Source organism: Sceloporus undulatus, chromosome 1 (genome assembly GCF_019175285.1).
Source record: "Sceloporus undulatus isolate JIND9_A2432 ecotype Alabama chromosome 1, SceUnd_v1.1, whole genome shotgun sequence".
NCBI lineage: Eukaryota > Metazoa > Chordata > Lepidosauria > Squamata > Phrynosomatidae > Sceloporus > Sceloporus undulatus.
This window is the reverse complement of record NC_056522.1, coordinates 345,239,177-345,259,438: the sequence shown is the minus strand read 5'-3', so window position 1 is coordinate 345,259,438 and position 20,262 is coordinate 345,239,177. Positions and strand designations below refer to the sequence as shown.

General features: G+C 41.1%; 2 protein-coding genes across 3 annotated transcripts in view; both read left to right on the top strand.

Moving 5' to 3' along the window:
* The window catches only part of STON2 (stonin 2), a 91,584-nt gene extending 80,526 nt beyond the window's left edge, over positions 1-11,058 (top strand). For both annotated transcript variants that reach the window (XM_042445946.1, XM_042445955.1), the window contains 3 exons: positions 853-2,739; positions 9,044-9,246; positions 9,958-11,058. In XM_042445946.1, the coding sequence (XP_042301880.1) occupies positions 853-2,739; positions 9,044-9,246; positions 9,958-10,041 (2,174 nt within the window). In that variant the 3' untranslated portion in view covers positions 10,042-11,058. The remainder of the gene's footprint in view (positions 1-852; positions 2,740-9,043; positions 9,247-9,957) is intronic.
* Positions 11,059-19,160: 8,102 nt separating this feature from the next.
* The window catches only part of GTF2A1 (general transcription factor IIA subunit 1), a 40,629-nt gene continuing 39,527 nt past the window's right edge, over positions 19,161-20,262 (top strand). Inside the window, exon 1 of the mRNA XM_042460492.1 lies at positions 19,161-19,182. Coding sequence (XP_042316426.1) covers positions 19,161-19,182 — 22 coding nt within the window. The remainder of the gene's footprint in view (positions 19,183-20,262) is intronic.

The window sequence follows — 20,262 nt, the reverse complement described above, 5'->3', positions numbered from 1 at the left end:
AGTCATATAAATATGCCAAAATTAAATCTCACCATTAGGTTAATATCTGTTAGCTTTGTTCTGTAACTACATGACCTAGGATGGCTATAGGAAAGAGAAAAAAGCCTTATAAAATCTATGTTTCTTCCTCCCCACTCTCCAAATAAATTATTTGCCGTTAAGTATCTAAATTACTTGTTTCATTTCCTTTGAACCTTTATTGTCTCATTGTAGATAAGCTGAACATGGATGCATTTAGAAGTCAAGAATATGCTTTTATGATAAAATAAGTTTCCATTTTTAAAAATGCAATTAAAGGTTGCTAAACTGTCACTGAGTGTTTGGCTTATTTGTCAATTGTTTTTTCTCTGCCATAGAACATGACAAATTGAAGGATTGTGCATTGACTACTGTCAGGTTTAAGTGGGTGACAGGATCATTGGCAAATATAAATGAGCAAAAGAACTGTGTGTTTATGAATTGTCTATATAGTAGAATCCTGTCTTTTGGCTCTGAGAATCTGGCTTACTACCTGACACCAACGATTAATAGCTAACAGCAAAACATGATGAAAAAGAAGAAGATAATACCCATTTTCATACAAGCCCTTTGGAAATTAGGTTGCTTTATTTCCACATGAGATTCTATTATTGCTTCCTGTTTCCAAACGTTAACAAGGGTACTTTTACACAGCTAGCATAGATCTCCAACCCCCCCACCCCACCCTACACACATACCCAGGTATTTTGGAACACATAGCACATGGTGGTATCAGCATGACATGTACATAGTTAAAATGATGGCATATATCATGGTATCTAGAACTCTCATTATGGTAATGACACTCTTTTTCTTTCCCATCCTTTCTTTTAGACAATTCTTCTTCTCTTCTAGAAGATGAAGAGCTAGGTATGGAAGGCAGCAGCTGGCACCTGAACAGCACATCCATTAATGGCCACATTGAAACTTCAACAACAGCTCGTTTTCCTAGCTGGGTAACTTTTGATGATGACGAAGTCAGGTGCATTTCTCCACCAACTTTATCCCCTGTGAAACCAGACCCACCACCATTTCCAACATCAACACTACCACCACAACCAGCAACAACAACACCAACAACACAGATCATAGATGTGAACTCTAGTACTCTCTCCTTGTCCTTTAAAAAAAGAGAGCGCCCCAGAAGCACACTGGGTGACATCTCTAAAGTTCAAAAACTAGATCTTTCCTCCATAAGCAGGTTGCCTTCAGTTGTTGGGACACCCCCTTGGAGTGCTACTAATCCTTTCCTTGATGATTCTCTGAGGGATGTTCAACCTTCCCCTATCAACCCATTCAGTTCTTTCTTTGAAGAGCGGGACAGACATTGCCAAACCTGTCCTGCTTCAGACATCTCTGGTAGAAACAACAGAGATTCCCTTATTATCCTCCATCAAGAGCCTGACACCATCAGCTTCAATGAGTCAAGTAAGCATCTCAGGCACAGAAATGCTGTTGAGCAACTGAAACAGCTTCACATTGGAGACCCTGATCAGCTCAGCAGCCCTATTCTACCTGATGATGACCCTAGTATACCAACTGAGCTGGACAGTACCTTGTTCACTCTGGGACCATCTCAACAAAAAGATGGCTGGCCGATGATGTTGAGGATACCAGAAAAGAAGAATATCATGTCTTCTAGGCACTGGGGCCCAATTTATGTCAAATTGACTGAGAAAAGGTGTTTGCAGCTCTTTTATGAGAAAGGACTGGAGAAGCCTTTCAAGGAATTCAAACTGGATATCAATCATGAGATTTCAGAACCCAAGCTCCAGAATTATGATGAGAATGGAAGGATACACAGTGTGAGAATAGATCGAACTACGTACAAGGAGAAAAAGAAGTACCAGCCAAAACCATCTGTCTTACACACAGCAGAGAGAGAACAGGTTATTAAGTTAGGCACCACCAATTATGAAGACTTCCTCAGCTTCATCAGAGCAGTCCAGGATGCACTGATGGATTTGCCCGCTTCATCAACAGACCTGAGCACTGTGGGATTAAACTACCAAGAGGAGGAGATTACAGTGGATGTAAAGGATGAGTTCTATGGCACTTTGGCCAAAGGAGACAACAGGATTTTGCAGCATAATGTGTTGACACGAGTGCATATTCTCACTTTTCTTTCTGGCCTGGCAGAATGCAGGCTGGGTCTCAATGACATCCTTGTCAAAGGGAATGAAATTGTTTCCCGGCAGGACATCATGCCTACCACCACCACCAAGTGGATTAAGATGTATGATTGCCATTTTCATTCATGTGTGGATGAGGAGGCATTTGCGACTGCCCATGTCATTCAGTTCAATCCCTTGGATGCCTGCAAGTTTGAACTGATGCGCTTTAGGACTGTATTTTCTGAGAAGACATTGCCTTTTACATTGAGGGTGGCAGCTAGTATCAATGGTGCTGAAGTGGAGCTTCAGAGCTGGTTGATGATGTCACCAGGGTTCTCCTCCAACAGAGACCCTCTAAATCAGGTCCCCTGTGAAAATGTGATGGTCCGCTATCCTGTGCCTCAGGAGTGGGTGAAAAACTTCCGTAGAGATAGTGTTCTTGGGGAAAAGTCATTGAAAGCCAAGGTAAACAAAAGTGCTAGCTTTGGATCCACCAGTGTTTCTGGTTCTGAGCCAGTAATGAGAGTAACACTAGGAACAGCCAAATATGAGCATGCCTTCAATTCCATTGTGTGGAGAATAAATCGACTGCCTGACAAAAACTCTGGTGAGTATTGCTCATTGGACCTGATAATCTTTCCATAAATTGCTGGAGCATGTTGTTACAAGGTTCAAACTGTGCCTAGGTAAAGTAAAACTCTGTTCTGAACATCTGAAATGTGGCAACAGTAATGGTGATAATGTAACCATCCCTGGATTGACAGAACATTCAATCAGATGATGCCTTACTGTTTCTACCAGTTCCTCATATTATTTAAAAATAATCATATGTCTTTCAGATTTGCAGACAGAGATGTGACTAATGAAAGGCTCAAAGGGAGTATGGAACAGGAATTAACCAGTGTCGCTTAGATATTTAAAATTCTAGGACATTTAAAGCCTGGGGAGCTTTTTTTTTTCTTTTCATTTTTTAAGGGAAAAATAATATTTTGGAAAAATTGAAGTAATACTTATTTTCAAATCAAGCCTAAACTTTTTTTTAACTGCTTTAGAATAACAATGGTGGAAGAGACCACAAGGTCTTTACCGTGCAGGAACACACAATCAAAGCACTCCCAACAGATGGCCATCTAGCCTCCGTTTAAAAAATTCCAAAGGAGACTCCACTACTCTCCTAGGCAATATGTTTCACTGTTTCATAGATCCTACCATAAGGAAGTTCTCCCTAATGTGTAGGCGGAATCTCTTTTCCTGTAGTGTGAATCCATTGCTCCTGGTCCTAGTCTCTGTAGCAGCAGAAAACAAGTTTGCTCCTTCTTTCGTATGACATCCTGTGAAATATTTAAACATGGCTATCATGTCACCTCTTATCCTTTCCCAGTTCCCTAAGCTGTTCCTCATAGGGCATGGTTTCCAGACCTTTTTGGTCACTCTCCTCTGGACACGCTCCAGCTTGTCAATATCCCTCTTGAATTGTGGTGCCCAGAACTGGACACAGTATTCAAAGTGAGGTCTGACCACAGCAGATCAGAGTGGCACCATTACTTCCTTTGATCTAGACACTATATCCCTGTTGATGCAACCTAGAATCACATTGGCTTTTCTAACTGCCACATCATACTGCTGACTCATGTTCAACTTTTGGACCACTAAGACTTGGATCCCTTTTGCTTGCCCTGCTTCAACACATCCTATATCTTTGCATTTCATTTTTACTGCCCAAAAGTAACTTACATTTCTCCCTGTTAAAATTCATTTTTAGTTTTGGACCAGCTTTTCTAATCTGTTAAAGGAATTTTTAATTCTGATCCTGTTCTCTGGGGTATTGGTTACCCCTCCTAATTTGGTGTCATTTGCAAATTTCATCAGCTTACCCTCTATCATTCAATAGCAATAGCAAGTACATTTCTATACTTCTTATCAGTGAACTAGCACTCCCTAAGCAGTTTACAATGTATAAGCCACTTGCCCCCAACCATCTGTGTACTCATTTTAGCGACCTATGGAAGGATGCAAGGCTGAGTAGACCCTGGAGCCTTGCGGGATTGAACTCACAACCTTGTGGCTATGAGTAGCTGGAGTACCAGCATTTAACCACTCTGCCACCAGGGCTCCTTCAGGCCACTGATAAAGATGTTGAATAGCACTGGGCCCAGGACAGTACTCTTGTGGCATCCCACTGGTCACTTCTCTCCAAGATACAGAGGAGTCATTGCTGAGCGCCTTTTGTGTTCGACTGGTTAACCAATTACAAATCCAGATGATGCAACACCGAAGGAGCGCCATACGCCGCACTGCCACTGCTATGACACCTTTGGAGGGCACAAAAATGAGCCACTTTTTGCAGCTCCTGTTTGTGCCCTCCAGAGGCCGGATTGGAGCTGCAGCATCAGATTGCCGTGGTCCCAATCCAGTCAGGAAAGGGGCAGCTGCAGGCCTGTATAGCCCCTGAATTTAATTGCACAATTGGGTGCTTTGCTATAAAAATGGAAAGTGCTGAATAAACTGGTTTACAGGGCAATTCTCTCCATGATTACATAGAAGCAAGGCTCATTGTATTTGTAAATGTGCACAGGTTTGTAGCCATAACCTGATTAATGTGGACTTCTGGCTTCTTATAAAATTGACCCAATTGGGGTCTTGCTGGATTTATTTTGTGATTATGCATAAAAGCACCAGTTGTGCCTTGCTAAACATAAGGCAAGTGTTGTTAATTGTGCAGCTGCCTTTTGTTGTGTTTGAGGAACAGCTGTTTTTGTATGTCAGAAAGCTAGCCCTACCAACAACAACAAAAAACAGACACTCCCTCCACTATGTTGGGCCAATTTGGAGCTGTAAGATCAAAACAGAGAAATTGGATTACACGAGAAACATTGCTGGGATTGTTCCAAGAACAGCTTGGTAAATTCTCTTGCATTCCCTTGATTCATAAACAGCAAGTGCTGGCTGATATAATAAGCCTTGTTTACAGGTTGTTAGGAGTCTCAGTCCCAACTGGACATGATTCAGTGGTTCTGTACAAGAGTTGGGGTGAGTGGATGGGGGTGTTTTGGTTTTTTTTAAAAAAACTTAAGCAACAGGCAAGCAGAACAATAAGTGTTAAGAAAGCATTGATTAATAGAATATGTTTCAGCCTTGACTGTGAGAGAACCAATGCATGCCGAATGAGAATATGATTTAAATCACAGCTTGGGCTCTCAACACTAGAAATCTGGCCCATAGTCACCATCAGGCAATACTGAACATCTCTTTTTCTCAAAGTGCATTACACTGAGCACCAGAATCTAAAAAGTGAGGTACTTTTAAAGCACATATCCTATAATGTTAATTAATTACTTAAAAAACTATATATACAAGATTTATAGTTTACGCTAAATCATATATTTTGATGTAGGAAGAGGAGGACTCTACTCTTTGAATGAAGGTGTTTGGGATTAAAATTTTTAGAATATGTTCTGATTGGTTCTGCTGTTGCTTGCACATCCTAACAACCATATTCATCCTTCATTTGCTGTATACATGATAGGAATACTTATCAAATTTGCAGATGACACCAAATTAGGAGGAATAGCTAATACTCCAGAGGACAGGATTAAAATTCAAAATGACCTGAATAGCCTAGAAAGCTGGGCCACAGCTAACAGAATGAACTTCAACAGGGAGAAATGTAAAGTACTGCACTTAGGACGGAAAAATGAAATGCACAGATATAGGATGGGGGACACCTGGCTTAAGGAGACAACATGTGAAAGGGATCTAGGAGTCCAAGTAGACCACAAGTTGAACATGAGTCAACAGTGTGATGCGGCAGCTAACAAGGCCAATGCGATTTTAGGCTGCATCAATAGAAGTATAGTGTCTAGATCAAGGGAAGTAATAGTGCCACTATATTCTGCTCTGGTCAGGCCCCACCTGGAATATTGTGTCCAGTTCTGGGCACCACAATTCAAAAAGGACATTGGGAAACTGGAGCGTGTCCAAAGGAGGGCGACTAAAATGGTGAAGGGTCTGGAAACCTTGCCCTATGAGGAATGCCTTAGGGAGCTGGGGATGTTTAGCCTGGAGAAAAGAAGGTTAAGAGGTGATATGATAGCTCTGTTTAAATATTTGAAGGGATGTCATATTGAGGAGGGAGCAAGCTTGTTTTCTGCTGCTCCAGAGACTAGGACCCGGAGCAATGGATGCAAGCTGCAGGAAAAGAGATTCCACCTCAACATTAGGAGGAACTTCCTGACAGTAAGGGCTGTTCGACAGTGGAACACACTTCCTCGGAGTGTAGTGGAGTCTCCCTCCTTGGAGGTCTTCAAACGGAGGCTGGACGGCCATCTGTCGGGGATACTTTGATTTGGATTTCCTGCATGGCAGGGGGTTGGACTGGATGGCCCTTGCGGTCTCTTCCAACTCTATGATTCTATGATGGCAATGTCTAACTACACAAACAGAAGAGGTGTGTACTTCTCCTTTATGGAGTTGTGCCTGCTTCAAAAGTGGAAATGGGGAATTTATGGCCCTCCACATTTACTGAACTATAGTTGCTTTGATTGCTCACCCCTGAGTGTTGAAATCCAACAATATCTGTTGACTACTCCTGTTCTTGTGTGTGTGTGTGTGTGTGTGTGTGTGTGTGTGTGTGTTTAAGGTGCCTTTATCTCACCTGTTGACTTATGGTGTCCCCACTGATTTCATAGGGTTTTCTGAGCAAGGAATACTCAGAGGTGGTTTCACTAATTCCTTCCTCTGAAGTCTATCTTACAGCACCTGGTATTTGTTGGTGAATCTCCCATCCAAATACTAACCAGAGCTGGCCCTGATTAGCTTCCAAGATCAGCTGTGACCTGATACCTTTGTGGTATTAATAAACATAAAAACCAAAAAATAAAAATAAAAATAAAAACTTCACCCAGGTGGGGTTATCATGTGCCTTCAAGTCTTTTCTGACTTAATGGCAATCCTATCATAGGGTTTTCTTGGTAAGATTTATTCAGAGGAGGTTTTCTACTTCCTTCCTCTTAGATTGAGACTGTGGGATTTGCCCAAGGTCACCCAGTGGGTTTCCATTTCTGAGGGGGGATTTAAACCCATGTCTCCCAGAGATCTAGTCCAGCATTAAAACCACTGTACCACCCTGGCTCAGTTGTCAAAATTTTAATGTTTGTCACTATGTTTGTGCCACAAGCAAAATTCAAAATCTATTGAGATACTATGTTTTGCTCACAACCTGGAACAGCTAATATTTTGGACTACAGCGACCCCATTTTGCAGAAAAGGAAGCTTTAGAAGCTACCCTCTAGGGTAAACTATCCCCTTGCCAGTCCAGAGCTAAAGTACGTCTGACAGATGGGTATCCAACCTTTGTTTTAAAAAGCCTTCCACATACAGATACACACACACACAAACCAAATAATTCACAACTTTCCAACAGTCACTCCACTCTTGAACAACTTTTACTGTCAGTTCTCCCTAATGTTTTGTTTGAATTTTTTAAAACCCATTGATTTGAGTCTTAATTTCTGAAGCACCAACAAAACAAGCTTGTGTCATCTTCCATGTGATATCCCTTCAGACATTTGAACATGGCTGTCATACCACCTCTCAGGTTTCCTTTCTCTGGGCTTACCATACCCTGCTCCCTCAAATATTTATTATAAGGCTTCATTTCCAAATATATTTATCATGTTTGTTGCCTTGTAGATATGTTCAGCTAGTAGATTTATGTCTCTAACAGAACTGAGGAGATCCAAAGACACACTCAGCATACTTCGGCACAATTGTACAGTAGCTGTGCTTAATCGGGAACTTCCCAGCAAGGGCTCTCTCTTCACCTTTATTGACATTCCTAAAGGAGCTCTCTAGGCTCCATTTAGTGACATAAATTCTATGAATTTTAGAAAGTTTTTTATTGTACTCAAAAGTTCTGAACATGCCTTGAATTCTGCTTGCTAGTCTATAATACTGAATTCCTTTAGAACAATCTGGATAACATGTGCCTCTCCAGGTGTTATTAGACTGCAACTCCCATCATCTGTCATCATTGGTTCTTCTGGCTAGAGCTGATGGTAGCTATAGGCGGTTTACAGACCACCCTTTTGGGGCGGCCTGTTCCCGCCCCTTTCCCCGCCGGATTGGGGCCTCAGCTGCCACAGCGGCAGCCTCTGAAGCCCCGATCCGCTGCTTTCCAGGCTGTGGGGAAGCGGCAGAAGGCCGCTTCCCCGCGGCCTGGAAAGGGGTGTCCTTGGGGCTTCAAACCCCAAGGACACCCCAACAGCGGCGGGGACGAAGAGAAAGGGGCCGCTCTGCCCCTTTCTCATTTGTGTCACTGGAGCAGCCATGTAAAGGCTGCGCCAAGCGACACAAACCTGGAAGGAGCTCCGTTTTGGAGCTCCTTTCAGTGCTGCGGAAAGTGCACCCCAGGCGCCCTCGCACAGCGCCAGGACGTCACTTCTGCACCGCTCCATTTGGAGGCGGCGCGGTCGTGATGTCCCAATGGCTGTGCCCATGTAGAATGGGCGCCACCATTTTGTACGTACTAGGTACGTACTAGGGTTGGACGCCCTTTCCTAACCCTAGTATGTACTTTTTGCTTGTCTGGAATGTGCCACAGTCTGACAATCTGTGGAAGTCTACATCTTTCCTATTCCTTACCTTTGGCAAGTCCCATTAGGCTCTTACGGGCTTACAAAGTAACCTTGTTTTAGGACTAATAGACACAGAACCAGATGAGTTTTGCATTGCTCTGTTTAAAGAATTTTGGGGTGTCTACACTTTCCAAAGTCTTACAGCTAGTATGACCACTGGTCATTTTGTCTGGGGTTTCTATGCATTACAGTCCAAAAAAAAGTAACATTCCTATGCATAGTTGTGACAGACAGGTTTTAATTTGTACATTCTTTTGCTTCTCTATTCTCCTATAGCTTCAGGCCATCCTCACTGTTTTTTCTGCCACTTGGAGCTTGGCTCAGACCGGGAAGTGCCTTCAAGTTTTATCCACTATGTGGACGTGGAATTTGATATGCCAACTACTTCTGCATCCAAGAGCGCCATCCGGTCTATCTGTGTGGAAGGCAAGACAGATGTCAGGAAATGGGTCAACTATTCAGCACACTACAGTTACAAGGTGTGATTCAGCAACTAAACATTACATGTATGTACATTTCTTTTCCCAGGACTAGGAGGAGTGAGTAGAAAATAAAGCTCTTTGTAGCAACGACTCACTGCAGTGAACAGTCAGATCCCCCCCTCTCCAACCTTGGAACAAACAGAGTTTTGGGCTGCATCTTCCAGAATCCCATAGCCCAGACAAGGTATCTATGTTGCTTGGGTGCTTTGGGTAGTTACAACACCAAATAACAATCTTTCCAAATTTTGAAATGGCCCTTTTGTTTGACATGATAAAAGATATTTTATATGTTATAAATCTGGCACAGGGAAGAAAGAAGTACTTCAGATATTTTCATCCTTTTTGCTATATTTTACAGAAGAAAGATAGGGATTGCTGCACTAAGGCTCTACCTCCATGAACCACCCCATATTCTAATTTATATCAACCAGGTTGAAGGATCCTTTCCATCAAATGGAACAACATGTCATTAGTTCCATAGCTCTGTCCTTGCCTACTGTTTAGCTATATTTCCAGAAATTCAAAGAACTTCTTGGGGGGAAGGGTGTCTGTCCTATTTTGCCAAATGGGAGTCCCACATGTGGACAATAATTATAGGCCATCATCACTTTAGTAGCTGCCAAATGAGGTGACCAGAAAAGAGAAAAATAAGTAGGTGTTCATTATTTTCAGCAGCTCTTTCATTTCCATGTTCATTTTCATTTCCAGGTGGAAATAGAGCAGAAGAAGAGCTTGAATGCAGAGATGATGGGAGAAGATACCAGTAATCCCAAGGACTGTGCTGTGCAGTGAGGGAAAGGTCCATCTTCAGCTGGAACAGTAAAACTGACAGGGACTGAAGAAGAGAGAACACAGCACCTTGCCTCAGTGGTTGGAAGATCCAAGAAGTATTTAGAGTGTTGTAAGGTTTCCTTGTCTTCTGCAACCTTCTTTAGAGAAGAAACTCTTTTGAGATTTGTTTACAACAACCTGGTGACTTTGACAGAGGCATACTAAGAATGTTGGCTTACAGTTCACCCAAGCCTGCCTAAATCCCTACCATTATTTGTCCTGCAGTAAAATAATGGTATTTTGACAGCCGCAACTCAAATGTGGTGTAGCCATAGTCTTCTTAACAAACTTTTCCTAGTATGTACTGGACACATCCTTTTTAAAAAACTGCTGATTTAGTCCTCAGAACAGATCTCGCAGGTCATCTGTAACATGACTGAAAGGGATGGAAGAATGAGAAAAATACCACAGGATCCCCTTTTTTGCCTCTAATCAGTGAAAAGATATTATAACCCTTTCATCTCAAACCAAGTGGATAGAACCACTGGGGATTCCAGTAGCTGGAAGGCAGTTAAATTGACCTGCCCTATTTGCCATCTCCGAGATAGAACATTTAAATATTGCACATTTTTCTTGGATGCTAGTCATTGGAAAACTACCTTTGTTCAGTTAAGTCTGTTGCTGGGTCCAGGATTATTCTTTAGACATAACTTTAGCTGCTACTTGACTGATGTTTGATCAGTGTTGCTTGGGAGGATACTTGGAGGAAATATAATTCATCTGAACTTTTACTTGGCTGGTTGAGTGGCACATCTTTTTTACCCAGATTAATGTTTTGTTGAGAAACTACAGTTTCCCTTCTAAATGAACATGGTGGAAAAGAGATGCTCTGTTTATTTTTATCATTTCTTTGGTAGATTCTGATAAGGCTAATTTCAAACACTACATCTTATCGTAAGAAAACCACAGTGTAAAGTTTCTGTGTGCTATCAATAATGGATGCTATTCCTTTATAATATACAGACATAATGGCTTTGGTATCGGGGATGGCTGTTTGTGTCTACAATAGTTCCATGCAAAGGCAAAAATCTTTGCTTTGAGGAGTTGGGGGCACAAAATCAGATTTGCTAGATGATATGACTATAGAAAGTCTGGGTGTGCCTCAGCAGGATGTTTGCAGTGGGGCTGGCTTGAGCAAGCTGAATACCTACTAGACAAAATAAGTGACTCTTGATTATTTTGCATAGCATATTTGTAGTCTGTTTCATAGGGCAGAATTTCAGTTATATTTGATTGCATTTTGGAGAGGAAAGGAGAAAAAGGGAGAAAGAAGAAATATAAGAACACATTGCCCTGTAACGTTGAAGGCTTTCATGGCTGGCACCCATAGTTTTTGGTAGGTTTTTGGGGCTATGTGGCCATGTTCTGGAAGGGTTTATTTCTGATGTTTCACCAGTATCTTGGCTGGCCTCTTTAGAGAATGCTGGCATGGAAGTGAGTGGGATATATACACAGCCCTGTCTTCAGTATTTCTCCTTTATATCAACAAATTCCTAGTTCAGATAAATTAGGAAGGCCAAAATTGATGGGATCACATGTCATATCCCTTAATTAAGGAGGGGAAAAAACAGGCTGGGGCCATGATGCATGGAAATGGAGTTTGACACACCTGCATACCAATGTTGCAGTTCAAATGAAACTTGCCTCTCCAGAGCTGCTATTCATACAAGGGGAATGCTACCACTGGCAACATCAGCTTCACTCCTAGGGTGAAGGTTATATAGAAAGATATCTTATGTCTTTTTACAGTCGCTCCTTTATTTTCGCTGACTTGGAGTCTGCGTCCCTCACCCATTTGCAGGTGGCAAATAGAGGGGGACAAAATGGGGTGCATGCCACCATTCAAGTCAATGGGGCTTGAATACTGGCGATTTTTTGTTTTCATGGGGGGGTGTCCAGAAGGTCTTTAAACAGAGGCTGGATGGCCATCTGTCAGGGATGCTTTGATTTAGATTTCCTGCATGGCAGGGGGTTGGACTGGATGGCCCTTGCGGTCTCTTCCAACTCTATGATTCTATGATTTTATGATTCCCCTGCGAAAATGGAGGGGCGGATATATATATATATACACACACACACACACACACACACACACACTGGATCAAGGGGTATCAATATATATATATATCAACAATGCCCTTGAGAATAACACTGTCACAATTTAGTTCTGTTTTTGTTTGCACTTTCTGGAAATGGCTGATGGATTGTGGATGCCAACTTTCTTGTCTCACACCCTCACATATTGGTATCCCATCATCAAAGCCAGGTCTGCCATTAAGTTGTGTGACGCAGTCCCCCACAGGCAGCAAAATTTGGGTGACATGAAAAGGCAGGATGGGATGATTATTTACTTGTTCTTATTTTGGAATTTTCTGCACCATGTTCCAAAATAAATTGTCTGGCTTAGGATGTCATTCATCCTCACTGTTATACATTAATTTTTCTACTTCAGGCATAAAATGTCTTTGCCCATTCTTGTACACCACTATCACAAAAGTGTCATAAATATTCCACTTCTCCACTTTTAAAGTGCAAAAAGGAATCCCTGGCCTTGTTTTAATGTGAAGGGTCACTGTATACAGAGTATCACAGGTAGAATGTTTATATCACATCCCATGATATCATGCTTAACACATAGATAAAGTCCAACTGTATATGGCCACAGTTCTTTCCAAAACACTCATTATACCCATCAGCCCTTTGGTGAGAAGATGAAACAGAGAAGCCCCATATTCAGCCACTCCTTGCTCTCCATCAATAGCTGACAAGGTAAAGTTACTGCTTTTGAAGGGACATGTATACATACTACTGGATCAAGGGGTATCAATTTGGGGACACAATTCATAACAGCTAGGGCATATATCTGCTTTTATACCCTCACTCACTTGGGGCAAAATCTTTTCAGTGATGTTGGTTGGCACATTCAATTGCCAGCCATCAAATACCAAGTAAACAAATACTTTCCCTAGTCTATGTACATCCCCCCTTGGTACATTTAAAAGCGTACCCACAAACACTGTAGTGGTTTGAGCATTGGACTATGGCTCTGGAGACCAGGGTTCCAATCCCTGCTCAGCCAGGGAAACTCATTTCCTCAGCCTCAGAAGAAAGCAAATCCCTTCTGAACTAATCTTGCCAAGGAAACTTTGTGATAGATTCACCATAGGATTACCATAAGTCCAAAACAATTTGAAGGCACACATAAACAAAAGGTTTCAGAAGCACTTCCAGAAGATGTATGTTGGGTAGTACTCTTTGAGAATATGTATGTTCTGATATAGGAACTAGATGGATTTATACCCTATTTAGCAAGTCATATTTCAGCTGCTCTTAGAGAAAGTAATTTTGGGGAAAGGCATGGAAAGGGAAGAATGTTACCTCTTGTCTTGTGAATCTTAGGGTATGAGGTTTTTAACAGTAAAAATGAGCACTTTGTGATTATGCCCAGAAGAGGTCCATTCATACACTTGGAGCTTCCGTGGGATGCACTATCACAGTTAAGGATCCAAGGGCATACATGACAGCTATAAATCCAAACTCAGCAGACACAAAAGCGTCCTGTCATTGTAAATGTGTGGGAGAGGCTGGGGGGGGGGGAATGAGCCTCACAAATGAATTGCCATTGCTACCAAATTACATGTGTATTTTGCAGATTTACCTTCAGTTCAAGATTACAAACAGTCATATACCTTGTGACAAATGTCCTTCTTATAGACAAAAGCAGTTACAGTATTGCTAGCTGTGCAGGAACTAATGAAACCCCCTGTTTAATAATATACTGCTGAAATAACTTTTTTTTAAAAAACATACTGTTTTCCACAAAGCAGTCTTGGGAGCCCTTAAACTTTAAGCCTAGTCATGATCAATATAAAGGGCTTGTGTTGCTCCCAGCCTATTTTTCACTGCCTCCATACAGAGAAATAGTTTATAACCTCTTGCACTATTGTGATTGAGTGGTTTTTTAAAATATGTTTTGTAACATTTCTACCTTTGATGTTGTACTATGAGAGTCTACACACTGGCTGATTCTTTATACATATTGTTATGACCTCCCCATCCCTGGACAGTGTTTCAGAGAAATGTCACTTTGAGCTTCATTGTGAGAGGAATTGTTGAATAAATGCAAATGAAATTCTACCTTTGCTGAAATTACTTTTTCATTGTCACATTGCTTTAATTTCTCCCCTCTGATACGTTCTACTGACACCAATATTCAGAGGAAGGCAAGGACTGGTTGGCATTCTGCTTGGGATGTACATCTTCATAAATGACCTTACAGGTGCGCAAAATTGAACTGAGTAGTTTCACAACATACATATTCAGCTGTGGGCTGCTGTGGTATTACAATGTATGGCCATCCATTGTGTAATGGTGAAGTGACTAATAGAATCATGGCCCAATGCACAATGGGCCCTGATGCACCAGGAATGCCCTATGTGCATCAAAAGCGTCCATTGCAAATCAGAAATGATGGATCCACATTGGAGCACTGTTGCTAGTGCCAGATGAGCATCTTCACAATTTACTCATAGGGTTTCATGGCATCTCTGCAACATTAGGGCTTCTTTTAAACCATGAACATATCAAAATGCATGTCCATGTACATTAAAAGACATGCTAAAAATATGTGCATGTGGAAAAAGTTGAGTGCTTTGGAAAACTTTGGATAATAGTGATATTTCTTGCAGGAATCATACCTTGTTGAACAGCACCTCTACTTGTGTGGGAATTGGGGGGGGGGCATTCTGGAATTTTCTCACATTCTAGAACTTAAAATATTACTTTTGGGGGAGCTGTAGTTCCCACAATCCTCCTGTGAGGGGTCCTAAAAGTTTATTTTCCAAGCTCTACAACATTCAAACCAGGAAGTGGTTGAGGAACAGAATTTATTTGCCTATTAATATCAGCCATAAATTTTATTGAAGAACTGCTCATTGTTATAATGTAATCTCTTCAGTTTTATTGAGTCATTTTGCCACAAAACTAGGAGATCTTGCTTTGATAATGTTCAGTTTATAATGCACTAATTCCTTCTCTTTTGAAAGTGTTTCTAAATGGAAGAGCTGTTAACATCTGCCTGATTTACATTACTCTATTGGCTTCTGAAAGTCCCAAGGGAAGAAAATCAGCAGGCCAAAGCATTTTGTCTACTTACCATGGGAAATTTATTTTCCTGCATTTATTGTGCATGGCCCTAGGACAGCTTCTCCCAACATGGTACATCAGGTATTTTGGATTACAGTACCCAACCAGCACTTTTCTACATAGTTAGTGATCACAAATTAGTTCTTGTTCTTATTTTGGAATTTTCTGCACCATGTTCCAAAATAAACTAGGAGATCTTGCTTTGATAATGGATTTTCAACCGATGGTGACCTGTGGATGAGACTTATACAAGAACCCTTGTCCTCCACTACTCTGTTTAGGTCCTGCAAACTCATACCCATGACCTCTCTAATAGAGTCCTTCCATCTAGCATGTGGCCCTCCTTTCTTTCTGCTTCCTTCTTAGCATTATTGTTTTTTCCAATGAGTTGTACCTTCTTATGATGTGTCCAAAGTACAGCTGCCTCAGTTTGATCATCTTAGCTTCATTTAGTCCATTTATTGAGTTTTTCAAAACCCTAAAATATTACCGTGTATTCCAGCACTGGTGAAAACACAAAGTGTCTTAGACTGGGGATATGAAATGCCATGGTGGGTGGCCAAAAGACCCTAATAGCTGTTTCCTGCAGCCCAGTTAATTGAACCCAGAGCAACAGATTCAGGTTCCCCCTCAACATTACGAAGAACTTTCTGACAGTAAGAGCTATTTGACAGTGGAATATGTTGCCTCAGAGAGTAGTGGAGTCTCCTTCTTTGGAAATTTTCAAACAGAGGCTGGCCATCTGTTGGGGGTGCTTTGACTGTGTATTCCTAAAAGGATCCAGGAGCTGCAACTCACTTTTTAAACATCGTTTAACAATTAAAAAAACAACCTCTTTTTTCAAAACCAGAAGTGGACTTCCAGAGACTTAGATGTTTGTTTGTTTGGCATTTTTGGAAGTTCATGTAGCCTTGGAACATCCCAGGGCAGATAGTGGTTGCCATACCTGCCACAAGTGACCACTCCTGTAGGAGGTAATATTGAGCCAGGTGGACTTAAACATAAAAAAATACCAACCCTCAATTACCAGTGACCAAAGTACACCTCCATCCTGGTGGGAGATGTTTAAATATTTTCATTCCTGCAGATGCATATAGATAGGGGTAAATGGGGGGCAATGGATTATAGCTCCATTTGTGTAAAACACATGTTCACAGTGACACAAAAATTACAGGAACTTTCAAATTTATTAACATCATTATTTCTATGGGAGCGTTATTATTTCATGGGAGCATATAAGTAAGTGTGATTTAAGAAGATTAAAACAATTTGAACCAAACATAGTTTAAACATAAGATTAAAAATATATTAAATTATTTCTTTGAGAATGATTTAGCACTCAGTCAGGACTGTCAGAACAGAGCTTAAGAAAAACAAAGTGGCAAGGGAGCCTGGAATTTCCAGTCCCAAAATGTAACTTTCCCAAGCTGTGTTCCAGAAAAACCATCACTAAATCAAATCGAAACGGCAAACCACAAGCATAAACTTAAAATCTTAATTGAACAAAATATGTTGGAATAGTTGCTTCATCTACTTGAATTGTCTTGATTCGCTTTGAGATACTTCAGTATAAATTTCAAAACAAGACAAAACATTTTGTATCTTTACTCTTGTGAGGAACACTTCCACCACCATGTGGTCTCATGCAGGTACTGTATTTCAGTAGTGAAGAAAACCAGAAGCAATCTGTGGATGCTCAAGTCTCATTAAATACAATGTTGCGGTAAAATGGTATCCCTTATATAAAATGGCAAAATTAAGGTATTTAATATTTAGTATTTTCAATCCGTGGATGGTTGAATCTGTAGATAAGGAATCCTTGGATATGGAGGGACAACTGTATATGTTTTTAATTTGTAAGACACTTTGATTCCCGAATTGGAAAAAAAGTGGGATAGAAATGGTGATGATGATCATGATCATCATCACCATTATAATGATGATGATGATTATGATACTCCTTTCCACCTCAATCCAAGGAAGCTGTTGGGGTCCTACACCAGTGCCTGTCATCAGTAATGGAATGAAGGTGAATCCAGACAAGATAGCAATGCTCCTGGTCATCTGAAAGGGATTAAATTTATGTTGGATGGGGATACACTCCCCCTGAAGATGCAGATCTGCATCTTGGGTGTGCTGCTGAATTAACCCTTGAGTCTGGAAGTTCAGGTCTTGGTGGCAGCCAGGGGTGTATTTGCACAATTAAGGTTGTGCACCATCTCCTCCTATTCCTTGCGATGTCAGACTTGGCCATGGTGACACATGCCTTAGTTACATCCCATTTGGATTACTGCAATGTGTTCTGCGTGAGGCTTCTTTTGAAGAGTGTTCAGAAACTTCAGGTGTTAACTGGGGCTGGCTACAGAGAGCACACCACTTCCTTGTTGCAGCAACCCCACTGGCTGCCCATCTGATTCTGGGCAGAATTCAGTGTGCTAATGGTGGCTAATAAAACCCTATATGATTCAGGTTCAAATTATTTGAAAGACCATCTTTTCCTGTATGAATCTGCCCATAATTTGAGAAATTCTGTAGAAGTCCTGCTCCTTCACATGTACTTTTGGTTAGAACATGGGTGAAAGTTTTCTGTTAGTGGCTGCTCTCAAATTCTGGATCTCTTTTCCCAGAAAGAGTAGTCTGGTACCCTCCTTTCTCTCTTTTTGTAAACAGGTAAAACCCATTTTATTCTTATAATCCTTTGATAATTGAATTTTCAGGGGAACAATTTTTATAATGTTTTACATTTTGTTTTACATGTAAAAAAGACGATGTGGAGGATGGGGCTGTTGAGGTCATAGTGTAGCCAAGGGTCCATTTAGGAGAATTTTATTATTATTGTTATTAGCTCAAATATTGCAAGAGGAGGGCCTGCTACGACGGCCCTTGCAGAATCGTCTCCCGTTATGTATACGGAGTAGACCAGGGGATCCCAATAAATGGAGCTGAGACAGGCTTTAATAACTAGATGTCTAATTTATTGAAATAGGGGGAACACATTCGCTGCGCATACACACACACATGAATTCAAGGCTCAGGAAAAGCAGGAGTTAGCATGGAATAGGATTTTAGGCATCACTGGGGTGATACATACCAGAATGTAGACTCCCTCCAGGAATCCAAATGGGAGTTTGATGAGGATGGCATGAGGCTCAGCCATGGTATGACTGGCCAGGAGCCAGGATTCAAAGGGACATAGCTTCCCCATGAAATCCAAACTGGCCCAGTGAACAGGCAAATCTGGGAGTATTTATAGGCAAAATCTTGCTTCTGGCAAAGGTGCTTGATGGTGAGAACAAAGGTGTTTAATTACTTTCTTTTCACCTGGATGTCCCTGTCTGATTGTCTTAGTGGTCTTAAGCTGGGGAGGGGGTAAGAGCCTCAGGCAAGGCAAACAATTGCTCTTCCTGGTCCTATGATAATCCTCTTATGCGACTTCCCCAGATATGATGATGTGGGTGCCCCTCAGGGGTGTGTGTACATGTCCTCATGCCTTGCTGGCAATGGTGGACAGGCTATTAGAGTTCATCTAGGGGTCATTAAGGGTTATCATTTATACCAAAATTTATATGGAGCAGCATGGGTAACACTGGGACATATCTAGAGAGACAACTCCGGCAAAGAGAACTGTTTTGGATTTTCACTCTACAAACACAGAAACCACATGGATTGAATGAGAACTGCAATTGGTCTAAAATTCTGTAATTATTTGGTTATTCCTTTTTACTTATGTTAGTGTTTGTTATCATAAACATTATTTGTTTGGCTCATTGTACTGGTACACTTAGATCAACATAATGGAAGGGGTTATTATTACCTACAGGATCTTACTTGCTGGAGAATGGTCTCAGGTGGGGTTCAACAGGTGTATCAGTTTTTGTGATTGGGAAGGGATATAGAGTTCCCATTTGCTAAACTCCATTAGCGCTTGCAATTACATGTGGGACATCTTCGTCCTAGGTAAGTATGGATACAATTTGGAGTGCATTTTTATAATATATATGTTTTTACTATTACAATATATATTTCATAAGTTGCCTGCATACATACTTTTTCAGGCATGATATAAGGTTTATGAGGACCAAGAACTTACCTACAGCGATGGGATGTGCCCACATACCATTTGATATACCTTACAAGGCTGCTATATTAGGTATTTATGTATTATGTTTTTTAACTATATGGTCTTCTTCATTACTCATATGCTGTTGTATGTGACCCATACCTATTTTATCTTCACAGTTTTTCTATGACCACTGACGAAGATGTTCTAGTCGAAACGCATTTGGTCTTTGTTTTGTACTTTCTATCTGTAATGGGCATACTGTGTTTTCCCCTTTTAATTTGGCCTCTGTTGTGCACTCCCCAACTGTATGGGCATATTGTGTTATCTCTTTTAATTCCATGTTGAGAGGCACAGAGGAATTGATATTTTGTGTGCTTGATACCTCCGTATGGGATTTGCAGTTCCCTAGCCCAGTACTGACTGGTTAAACTAGCCTTGTGCATGTTAGGGCGTGGCTCACAGGCCAGAACAAGCCTTTTTGTGTTCAGGATCGCATATACTTTATGCTTTGTAATTCCTTTTAATATCTTTTCAGCATTCCATTGCAACACATTGTTTTAATAAAATTGCTGTTTCCCTTTTATCCCCCCTAAACATTTTGTTCACTCACTTGTTTGTTTCAGTTTAGGGCATCACCTCCCAGTTTTTCCTTCCTCCTCATCCTCCAAAAGGAGGAAGAAACAGTCGCTTAGCTAACAAGGGGAGACAGAAGGACTACTGGAGAGATATTAGGTGGAAATATTAGCAGAAAGGAGCCATAACAAGACAGATCATAGAAGACAAGATGGGAGTAATCGAGATCGAGAGCATGGAGGGGAGTATTTTTTTGGCTACCTAACTCCAAAATGCTGCCACACATCACAAATGTGAAATGAAGCAGTTACGAGATATGAGTCTAGTTTTATATCGTAACTGCCTGACAGACTGCTAGACAGCTTCTCTAACTTATCAGGAGTGCAATGGAACATGTAGGG